At 31.6% G+C, this 12,374-nt stretch overlaps 1 protein-coding gene across 1 annotated transcript in view; it reads right to left on the bottom strand.

Annotated features, from left to right (window-relative positions):
• The window catches only part of LOC145297004 (protein transport protein Sec61 subunit alpha), a 49,147-nt gene extending 37,124 nt beyond the window's left edge, over positions 1 to 12,023 (bottom strand). The window contains exons 1-3 of the mRNA XM_080143226.1: positions 11,642 to 12,023; positions 11,139 to 11,206; positions 9,433 to 9,498 (exon numbers count right to left, since the gene is read on the bottom strand). Coding sequence (XP_079999352.1) covers positions 9,433 to 9,498; positions 11,139 to 11,206; positions 11,642 to 11,648 — 141 coding nt within the window. The 5' untranslated portion in view covers positions 11,649 to 12,023. The remainder of the gene's footprint in view (positions 1 to 9,432; positions 9,499 to 11,138; positions 11,207 to 11,641) is intronic.
• Positions 12,024 to 12,374: the final 351 nt, after the last annotated feature.

Raw genomic sequence — 12,374 nt, 5'->3', positions numbered from 1 at the left:
TTTCAGCACTTGCATATTCACTTAGCAAGCCAACTTTTTGATTGACATCGCTAAATTTGAACGCTGTTCACTTCTTATGGCTTCGTAGCGTAGCGGTAAAATATCACGTTTTCTTTCACTTTCTTTTCCGCCTTTGCGTCACAGGTTCGAGCCTCCCTCCCTACTAACAATTTTTTTCCTTTTATACCTCCAAACACCCCAGGCAACGCCGGGTACCCTCGCTAGTAATCAATAAAGGTTACATAACTCCATTTCTTCCTTAAGGGTTTCAGTCTGAACATCGATGGTAACATCAGCATTCAGAGAGAAACAGTGAAATCATCGATCGATCACATAGCTGTAGGCGAGCTGTATATCTGAGACCAAGACTCGGGTGCCCTGTCACACTAGCTGAAAGATCCAAGCCTGGCTGTTAAGACCTTGTCGATAATAAAAAAAATGTTGCCATTCAGATATGTGTGTGTGCATTAGAGATAAAATTCCAATATATTTCCTGATTTCAATACAATTAACGATGCTGTTCAAAATTCCCAATTTTGATATAATTACTCTTTCTGTGTCCAATTCTTTTAATATCTCTAAATATTTAGCTTAGAGCTTTTTTTTTTTTTTAAATCAGATTACTGTAAAGATCCATGTAACATGTGCACATCTTAAATGTAAAAATGCACTTGTTATGGAGGAGAGTGATTTATAGAAATGTATTTTATACATATTTTATCTAAAAATTAAAACGCTTCTATCAAGGAAAACAATTGACTTTCATATCACATGCGCTAAATGTCCTGGGATTTCAAAATAACACAGCAGACAAACACAGATTCTTTACTGTTTTTTCTTCAATTTAACGTGTCGAGAAAAAAGTACAAAATTCTGAGTATTGAGTCTATCTTCAAAATATTAATTTTAAACAAACATTTGTTTTTCATGATATTGCGTTGTAATTTGACTTATAAATGTATTTTATACCTATTTTATTTTAAAAAGTTGAAACTTTTTTTTTTAGACATTAAATCTTGCAAACATATCGGCTAGTGTGTGCAAAATTTGAAGCTACTTTTTGTAATGTTCCATGCTTTTGTTTACTAATTCAGGTAGAGATTTCAATTATTCAATTATGATGGTTGAGATCGTATTAATGTACACGAGTCAGTGATTCTCTTTGTTGTGGAAAGGCTAAAATGTACAGTCTTATGAATTTATCCATTTTAAGGACGTGACATGGTATATTAAGTATTTCCAATAGGAAATGAACAAAAAAAAAAAAATTCATGATGCTTAACGTGGTTGAAATAAATCCCCGAAAAATCATTTATTTTTGTCACATTCTCTTATAATTATTGCACTGTACTTTACAGGAAGTTTTTTTTTTTTTTTTTTACAAAGGAGTTGCCACTTATCAAGACCCGGAGGCCACTCAAGGATAAGGGTTAATGGGTATACATTAGTCAATGGGATTAATCATAAATAGTGGAAATTTTGTAACTTTAATTACTTAGGGGAACCGTTCATCAAGAACTTGTTTACATTGGACTTGAAGACAATCAAATTGTAGTCAGATGGAAAGAAGGCAAACAGAAGAGAGTTCAACAGGTGTGCAGTTCTAAGAAAGAAGCTTTGTCCATGGAATCTGCATTTAGGTTTAGGCGCAGATAAATAATGTGGGAAATTATTGATAGTGGTTTTGGCTAGACGAGTGTTTTTTGTGAAAGTTTGGCGAGAGGGATCATAGATCAAATCTCAGATGAGCACTTGCCATGAAAATAACGATAAAGCAGAGACAAGCTCGCAACATCTCTTCTGTGAGAAAGAGGTTGCAGGGAAGAGAAAAAGGTATCCCCACTAAGCTACAAAGTCTATTTTGAACTCTGCCAAGGCAGGATAAGCTGCTTCTAGTAACTCCTGCCCAATTGTGGCAACAGTACTCCATCATTGGCTGTACCTGGCTTTTATATAGGTAGAGAATCGCACCAGGAGCGAAATATCCACTGGAGCGGTAGAAGGATCCTACCATTTTTCCAGCAGCCTTGGCAATGGATTTGATGCAGGAGTTCCATTTCAGATCAAGAGTAAAGGTTAAGCCCAGAAGCTTGTCAAAACATGGAGCCTCCCCAAATTCATTTCAATTGATGCCAGATGAGGATCAGAGCAGTGATGATGTAAAGATAGGACCTTGGTTTTAGATGCATTAAAAGTAACCACCGCTTGAATTTATCCTGCAGTGATATTCCTACATCCAACCAAACCTTACAAGATATTATATACTTTTTAGGTCTTGCTATCTCCAATTAGACTAGCATTCTCATGAGTTTTCCAAGTATTACAACTTCCGTCCTGGCTCATGACAAAATAGAAGCAGGTATTTGTATGAAAATCACCATCACTAGAAGATTTCCATACAAGACCAACAGGCTGCCTCTACCAGATTTGTTTTTTTTTAACAAAACCCTGAGGAATTCTATCCATCCCCAGTATGATTAGTAATACACGCGGACGAAAAAACGCTTTGGATAATTACAGATTTCAAGGTAGTTCTACTAAAATAGCCATATTTTTTAAACCAAAGCACTTCAAGTCTTCAAATTACTACTGTTTTGTTCGGAAATGAATATACTTTCAAATGAATTAATAAATATGAATGTACATTATATATTTTAAGAGTTTTAAGCAAATAAAGTGATAAAAATGTGAACGTCATAAAATGGCGTTTTCGGTAAGGTTTTGTAATGACCCCCCCCCCTGTTTTCTAAAGGTCCGTACCGTGATTGTATGAAGAATTTCGTCATGAAATTTGGGAACCAATTAGAAGAGGTGTTAATCTTAATACTGTCAAGTGTCTGAAATATTTTTGACCATTTCTTTTTTTGTTGTGTTAAAAATAAGAATTTAATATGACGAGTATTGAACATTTTGAAAAAAAAATTCTTCGGACACCCAGTAGTAAGTAAATCAATCTTTTTACTATCTTTATCAATTAAAAGTATTATTTTATGTTGAGTAGGACCGCGGTAATTGATAATTTAAAAGGACCTACCCGAAAAAAAAAATTGTTTCTATTTCTCGAATTTGGTCAAATGAAGTTAGTATTACTAGAAGCAGCAGCAGCTCCAGCCTGTAGAATCAGCCATAGCAGTGTATAAACACGCGTTCTTTAATTTTTATTCAAGAACGAATTAAGAAAAACATGAAAATATGAATATAAATGTTCTTATATGTTTAATGAGAGCTATTTTGTTATCAGAATAACATTAGTTTAGAACTATTCGGTTTTCAGAATGTATAATAACAACAATCCTAACCAATTCGGCATTATGAATCTGTTGCAATTTCTCACATTGCTTGTCAAATTTAAAAACATGGTTAAAAAAACAAACTTTTGTAGATATATAGCTTGCATGCACTTTTATTCTTTAAATTAGTTTTGAACAACGAATTAAAACAATGTTTTACTGCGAACAGCCACAGATGTTTTTTTTTTCAAAATCAAAATAAGTATCAAAATCTCGTTTATACAAAGATTCGAAAAAGTTGTCAAAAAACAAATATATAACAAATAAATGTTATCAAAGGCAAAATAAGTTACTTTTCTACCAAACTGGATATATTTTTTGTGTTTTTATTCAATGTAACATGTTTATTCAGCTCGAAAAACATACAGTGTTTACCGATGTATTGGAAAATTAAAAATGGCGCCCGACCCGACTCTCTTTGACACGGTAAGTTTGAGAAAAGGAGTTAAAAATAAAAAAAACTATACAAAATAATGTTAAAAACTCGCCAAATATATGTCAGCCTACGTCACGGTAACATATATTGAGCGAGTTTCTAGCAGTATTTTGTCTACTTTTTTATTTTTAACTCTTTTCCCCAAACTTACCGTTTCAAGAGAGTCGGGCACCATTTTGAATTTTCCAAAACATCGGTAAACACCGTTTTCAAACTGAATAAACATGTTACATTAAATAAAAACACTAAAAAATTATCCAGTTAGGTAGAAAAGTAACTTGCTTTTGATAACATTTATTTGTTATATATTTGTTTTTTTGACAACTTTTTCGAATCTATGTGTATAGTAATACAAACCCTCAAAATCTATATCAATATTCTTGAAATTTTAAAAGCAGTTAGAAAACACATCAAACTACAATTAGGAAGCTTTTTATTTCGTTATTTTTTTTTCTACTTATTAAGCGAAATATATTCTTACAACCTGCTCCAGCGTAGTATAAACGGCCTATGGAATTAACACCTTCAACCTCGAAAATAGAAATCAACAAATTTTTGAACGCTCTCTTTGAAAAAAAGCTCTCTTAACTTCACCTCTAATACAAATTATGTGTGGCAAGTCTCCTCCTAAAACACTCTTTAACCCTAACAATAACACTAAGTTCGAGTGGCAAGCCCCCCCAACAAAATACCTCTGTAAGCCACATACAAACATCTAAAACAAACAAACAAAAAATAGATCCTTCCTTAAAGAAAAATACACATAAAAATAAATTGGTTAACTGTCCTAAAATGCTAGAATGGCCAGGAAATGAATTATTTTACATTAAATTTTTGTGAAACGAACCGCTCCCCCCTCTAATATTGTTTTTGTTAGCTTTGTCTCTGTCAAGTTTTCAGTATGTTCACACATAATTTTCCTTAGCCCTACAATTAATTCAAAGTCCGAATGGCAACCCTCCCCATATTCTCATTGCATAGAAACCCTCTTAAAACTACACATAATCATCTTAAAAAAAAAAAAAAAAAAAAAAAAAGCATGCATATTTTCCCATAGAAAAAAAAAAAACAGTTAACTGCCCTAAAATGCTAGAATGACCTGTAATAGGAAATTATTTTACATTCAATTCTAAAATAATTTGTTTATCTTTCATTAAAGTTTTTCATGGCATTTTATACATAATTTCCTAAAAAGGTAGAATCACATTTTGGAGGGGTGGTCAGAAGGAGTTGAGTGGGGTTAAACAGAAGGTGTTAATCTACAATAATACCAAAGAAATATTGCAATATATTCATTTTTAAATGGTCTTATGTTTAGATTAGTTTTTTGTACATAAAGCACATTACAATTCAACTTTGAGTTCTCCAACTTCTTTTCTGTTTATGGATACATGGCATTTTTAAGGAATTGCTGCATATTTATGCACATTTACTGCAGATTATTTGGAAACCATAAACTTTGGGAGATTTTCAGTTGCATATTCTGATTCCTTGTACAAAAATACACATATGGTAAATTTCATTTCTTAGTCTTGTGTTTTAACAAAGATATGACATTTTTACTGAAAAAGTAGTGTAAAAAATGTGACGAAACGCATATGGTCTTAAAGAGGGAAAAATATCCAAACGTGTACAAAAATAGCCATAACTTCCTTAATTTTAATCAGATTTTAAAAATTTAAAAAGATTTTCTTAGCTCATCAAGCTCTTTCTATGCATACCAATATTGAAATATTTCAAGCTATTTCAATTTTTTCATGTGTATTGCTAGTATGATAAACCTCTAGATTATAAAGGGAGGCAAATAGTTTTATTCTTCCTAAATACAGAGAGCTCAATTAGGTTCGTAAGAGTATGTGCGTTGTGGGTGATATTATATAGTGAAAATTTGATTAGATATGGACTGATAATCTAAGTCTCAAACCATGCAATAAATTCAGCCTGTTGGGCTAGGAAGTACTCAAGAGCTCCATCAGCAAATCGAATGCTTTCACTCATGCAGACACGACAATACCACTATGAGGTATCCTTAATTGCTTGAACGTACTAAAATTTAACTCTTAGATTCAGTTGAATCTGAAAGGTTTGCTTTGATCCAGGATTTTTGTTGCATGACATTCACCCTAGACAGATTGAATCGGTTTCCTCTAAGTGTCAAGAGAATATTAAATTACAAGCGACTGAGGATTTCCTGTGAATGTTCGGTGCATCCCCCCCCACTCAGACTTGGATACTCTATAAGCAAAAAATGTTTTTGGTCCCGACAAAAGGAGGGTGGACCTGTGAATTCACCCTTGTCTGTTCGCACTTTCCTCAATAACTACGACTTGGAATCGTTTTGAAATTTTGCACAAACATTAAACATGCTATGAGTAAAAAACAGAACGATTTTCCAGGGAAACCCCTAGGGGTGCCTTTCGAGTTAAAATGGCTAAAATTGACACTTTTGTGCTTAAAAAAAAAAAAAAAAAAAAAAAGTGATGCTTGGATTTTTATAAAACTTTCTGAAAAGTAGTAACTAACTGATTTCTATATAATTTTTTTTGTCTATACTTCGCGATAACTTTCAGGTGTACCCCAAGGGCTCTTTTAGGGCTAATAAAAACACTCCATTTTTCGGACTATTTTATCATATTTGCCCAAAATTTTCTGTGTATTTCTATTTAGCAGTTTTGCATGGTGCTGAACTCAAATTTAAATATGGGGACTTTTGGGGCTAAATGGGCGGGGGGGGGGCAATGTTGAACTTAGTCATTTTTTTATGCCTCGTTTACTGTGCATTCATGGGGGACCATGCATGCTTCACTTGTTTATATTAAATTCATTTTTAAAAGATTATCACTTAAAAGAGTATTAAAACTGAAACTGATCAGTCATCACCATATTCGGTTTAACATCCGTTTCACATGCTGACACGTGTTGGAAGGCTTTAAGAAATTAATTTGACCTGTGCCTTAAACTAAACGAATATTCCATGAGCAGAGGTTTTTTTTTTTTTTTATAGAACTGCTCATCTGTGGAACACAATACGGCAGAGCTGCTTCCCATCTGAGTATAACATGGTCGTTTTCAGGTTCAGTGTAAACAAATTCTTGTTGAACGGCCCTTTTAAATAATTTCTACCCAATTTCCACCATCACGGTGTTTTATCCGACAATCATTAACCCATATACTTATTTAAATATACATTATTACATTAAAACTAAAATAATTTTCTTTATGTAACAAAAGTCGAGCAACAATAAAAAATTTTTTTAATTCTGCAAAGATAAAGGATAAAAGTGAGGGAGGAAGGGGGCACTCCAAAAGACACGTGTTACTAAAGATTAACGTTGATCGTTCAACGTCCAATATAAAGAGATCGAACTTTTTTTAAAGTTTAATTTTGGGTATGCGGTTCTTCAATACGACAGAGGTGCGCGTAAAGTCTTTTGGTTTCATGAGCACATAAGCCATAATAGAGATTACTATGAAGGGTTTCCAAATTTTAAAGTTTTTAAAGATTAAACGACAAATGGAATATTTTAATTTTATCAAAGTTGCCTGTATAAGGTTCTTAGAAACAAAATACAGTCCATAGTTATTCCTTTTTTTTAATAGGAATTTTAACATTCTTTTGTCATTTTTATTTCAATTTAAAAAAAAAAAAAAAAAAATGAATGTTGTTACATATATGCAAGAAACACCAGATTTTGCAAAATTTAATACTGTTTTTTTGTTATAATAGCTGATGTGTTTACTTCATGACTTTTCGAAAATATTTTCAAACGCTTTAAACTGGAAAAGTCAAATATTATGGTTCATTTGAGCACGCATTTCATGTGTAAAAACAAAATGAAAATAAAACGTAAATCAAGTCGTAGAAAAACAGCTGGACTTGTCGATGAGTGATAACCGTTTAATATCACGAGGGAATGGAAATTTTTAAATTACAAAAGCGGACAATAAATATTAAATATTCTTTTAATAAAAGAAAATTTTGGAAGGGGATAGAGTTGGTATAATAACCAGATTTGGCAAAAAAAAAAAAAAAAAAAAAAAAGACAGAAAATAAGGGAAAGGCGACGTGAAGCATCTTAAGCAGCAGCAGCAGTAAGACACGAAAACCAACACGTGTCAGTTTAAAAAAGGCAACGTTCGACTTATTTTTATTTACAGAAGAAGAGTACAACACCACCACCACCACCCTTTTCTCATACTAACCCCGAGATAGGAGGAGGGGGGGGGATAAATGATGGCGTATTCGAATTCCGTGTTGAAAGACTGAATGAGGTACGATTCGATTGTAGGAAGCTCATAGGGGTCTTCACATGTTGTTGCGCATCATCCCTACCCGAGAATGAAGATTTCATTTTCGGCTATTTTTTGTACACATTCTTCGGGGTGGAATGTGGAGTGCTGATTTTTTTTTTTTTTTTTTTTACTCCACGTGTAATCTTCCTGCAAATGGGTAGCAGGTAAACCCTACCCTTTCAAAAAAAAAAAAAAAAAAAAAAAAAGGGGGGGGGGGGTAATTTAGAACAATTTGGGGTGCCAGGAGCAAAGTGTACTATCTGTTTCTCTATTACTTCCTTTCCATCAATGAAGTAGAAATTCTTCAAAGCCCCCTTCCCCCACCTTTTAAGAGATCTATATTTCCCCTACATTAAAATACGATCCTGGTGTCTAACTCTGCCCTCGTGGGGAGGCAAAGTAAATAGTTATATTAGAAACCGGCATGTGTTTAATAATTGTTCTTGTGGGGAGAGGAACTTTAAAACTTGCAGTAAAAACTAATTTTGATTAAACTGACATAAGGTTTTTTATTATTAGTTTTAAATAGATTTTGTTTTTATATTAACTAAAATTATAAACTGGTAATCGCATTACTTTCGAATAATTACGAAAAATAAAAAATGGCCAATGTGTTTACTTGCAACCTTCAAAATCAGTAATTTTTAAAACCTTTAAACTTATGGAGTAATTTCTGGATTTCATGAAGGTTTAAAAGTCTCGTGCAGGTGTGCTTCTAAAACTAAATTTCCTCATGCGCCCCAGTCATATCAAAGAATAGATTCATGTGGTCTTTTTTGTTAAGGGAAAGAAAGAGTAAATACGATTCTTTTGCGATTTAATCGATAGTCCAGTTTTTGGTCCACGTTAAAAATACTGTTAAAAGATCGTATTTAATAAGTGTAGATTATTCGATGCTTGTTAAAATAAAGTTGACAAGTCGATTTTTTTTTAAATATGTTGTTTTAAGCAAAAACATTACGTACTTAGTAGCTATGTCGAAAATAGCAATATATCCAAAAATTATGAAAATTCATCGACTATTGTTTTCAGTAAAAAAATAAAAATGTCTATCGCTATAGACAGCAAATATTGCAGCCATGAGTAATCTAAAATATTAGTTCTGAGTTATATTCCGTGTGTGAACTCTTCATTGTCTACTTTGTGTAAGTAAAATGCAATTTTACTCAATTTTTCGTAAAAATTACTTTAACAATGACTTATCGTAATTTTTTTTATATATTACTATTTTCGACGTGACAATCAAGTACGAAAGATTTTTTTTTGTTTAAAACGACACATTAAAAAAAAATGATCTGTCGACTATCTTAAAACGCCCCATTTAATCATAGTAAATTAAGTTACATTGACATTTTTTTCCATAACATATGGTAAAAAACTATAAAAGACTCAGAATAAGAAATTTTATTTTACCTGACAACAAACAAGAAAGATGAAAAGAGTGATTGCAGTCCATAACACTTTTTCTCGAAACTGGATCTGAAAATTAGAAAAAAAAAATTCATTAAAACCTAAATAACAATCCAGATTATAAATTTCCTCTCAAAATACATAAAAAATAAAAAATATAACTTTCTTATGATTGAGCATTATCAACGACCCTTGTTGAAATTTAATTATTTTCATTTTTTGGATATCTTCCCACCTGAAGGTTTATTTTATTATTTATTTTTCAGAATATTCTTGTAAAAGTGATAACATTTTTTTTTACCAATATTTATCCAGGGTTTAGTATTTGAAAACGATCAGCTGTTTGTTTATTCTTTTAAATAGTTTAGAAACTTTAGAAACATTACACAAGCATGGATAAATAATGCGTTAGGAAATTTTAAATCATTTAAACAATACGAATAAAAATGGAAAAGTTGAAACCAAAAAAGTTTTTTTAATCAAATCATTATACTAATATGGATTCGGTACTTATGCAGAATACGGATCGTGCTGAAATAACATTATTTGGACACCCACTCTTAAAATGGTGAGGATGTGCCTTTTTAAACTATTCTGTACTTTCACCTAACAATTTAATGAAAAGATACCGTAAAAATTGGCTTCAACGTAAAGATGAAAAATATTATGATCGGTATTCTGCATAAATACCAGGATTTCTACTCCTTAAAATAATAAATGGTGCTTTTTAGGAATAGGTATCCAGAAATTTGTAGGCGTGACGTAAACAATCCTGATTACGAACGGGGGGGGGGAGAAATGGTGCTTTTACACAATACGAACTGAACTAAACCGACTTTGAAAACTAACATTTAGAGTTAAAAAAAAAAAAACAGTTCGATGAGTATTGCGTAGTGTTTGTTATTCTGTAAGTAAGTACTGAAATTTTGATAAATTTTTACGACGTGCCCCAGCGAGCGTAGTATAAACACCCCAAACCACTCCATGTTAAGAACGGCTTTCGGAATAAACACCTCCCAACCTCCCCATATTAAGAACGGCTTCAGAGGTTGGGGGCGTTTATTCCGAAAGCCGTTCTTAACATGGGGTGGTTGGGGTGTTTATAATACGCTGGGCCGGGGTACATCGTAAAAGTTTACCGGAATTTTATTGGGTACCTATTTCTTAAATTGTACCAAAATAAAATAAACAGTTGATTGGAAACAAGAGCAATTCTATAAAATTGCCATTTTATTCTTATATTTAATCTTATACACCTGAAGTAAAATAAAATTAAAACAATTTGATTTATACTTACGTATTCAATTTATCACTAAGAAATAACTATTATATAAAATAAATACAAACATTTTTTGTAAAATTTACAGGAATGAAAATAAAATCGCTTGATTGTAATTCAATTCTTAAACATTAATTTTTGTTTATATTTTTCTTAGTATGAGGATATTTTAAAATATTTTTGATAATTATGTAGATTAAGGATGTGTTGAAATAACATTTAGAAACCCATTCTTAACATGGGGAGGTGAGGGCATTTTGTAACTAATCTGTACTTTCACCTAACAATTTTATAAACAAAAATGCTGTAAAATATTTAACTATAAAATCACATCTAAAAAATTAAAATAAAATTTTTAAAATAGCACGTATTCTGAATAAATACTTTCTTTTAAATAGGAAAAAATGCGAATTTGAAAACAAAAACTTACTTTTCTGTCCGGTTTGGAGATTTCTGGTAATACTGCACAAAACGGTTTCACGAACTCAAGAAACTTGACTGTAAAAAAGAAAAAAAATGTTTATATTAGATAAATATTTTATTATTTCAATTAAAAATCGGGAATCAATTTCGGCTAAAATAATCCGATAAACAGAAAAAAAAGGAGTGTATGTTTTTTGTTTTTTATTTTTAGTATTAAAAAAAGTGGCACTTAAAAATGATTCGAAATTAAACAAAAATATCGACGTTACACAAAATCGAATATACTTTTTTACAATTTAGATATAATAAATAATCTATAATAACCATAAAATAAAACACTAAGGGTTTCTTATGTAAATGTGTCGTTTTTAAATCTTGTTAATATGACAAACCGCTTATAAAGCCACGTAAGCATTAACAACCATATTGCCGGCGATTATATTTATCACTGAGAAATTTTTTTAAACATAATAATAAATCCAGTCTTTAAATACCAGTCTCGATACTTACTCCCCATTTTTTAGCTTTGACCTGCCGTGTTAAATGACCATAAGAGGCTGGTAGGTCCCAAGAAAAACCTAAGTGAAAAAAAAACGGACGAATGACTTCTCTGTCGGATCCAACAACCTAGACGAGGGGAGCATGAAAAAAAGACCAAACATACGTCATCCGTTGGCTGCTTCGTTAACGAAAAAGACAAGGTCACGTTGCAGACGTTATCCAATTTAGTAACTACTGTTTTTTAATATTCTGATATATTTTAACAGCTTATTTTCGATAAAAATTCAAATAAATATAGTGAGTGCAAAAAATATTTCAATTAAAAAAAAAAGAAGTTTAACGAGACACTTTTTTTTTTATTTGCAAAGAGCGAAATCTGAGTTATCTGCCCTGTCAGTTCAATCTCATACCGCAACGCACTTTGTTGTTGTTTCGTTATTATTTAATGATTAAAGTCTTTGGTCAAATAAAAAGGAAACCCCTTTACTTTGACACCTATGTTTGTTTAACATTCTTATATACTATATTTATACAAAAAGAATTATGCAGTAACTAAAAAATTGTATATTTATTATCATGAAATGCTGAAACGTAGGCACCTCCAAAAGTCACCACAGAATTACCCCCCCCCATATGTAAAACGATGTAACTTTATTAAGTTAATATTATCAATATAACTTTTGTACCATTTAAAAGAAGAGGGGCAAAATAAACTAGTAATAATTTTTTTTTAATTTTTTCA

Source organism: Euprymna scolopes, chromosome 2 (genome assembly GCF_053919585.1).
Source record: "Euprymna scolopes isolate OS-2025 chromosome 2, ASM5391958v1, whole genome shotgun sequence".
In the NCBI taxonomy this organism is placed as follows: Eukaryota; Metazoa; Mollusca; class Cephalopoda; order Sepiida; family Sepiolidae; genus Euprymna; species Euprymna scolopes.
The sequence above is the reverse complement of the archived record's forward strand: the minus strand, read 5'-3'. Positions and strand labels throughout refer to the sequence as shown.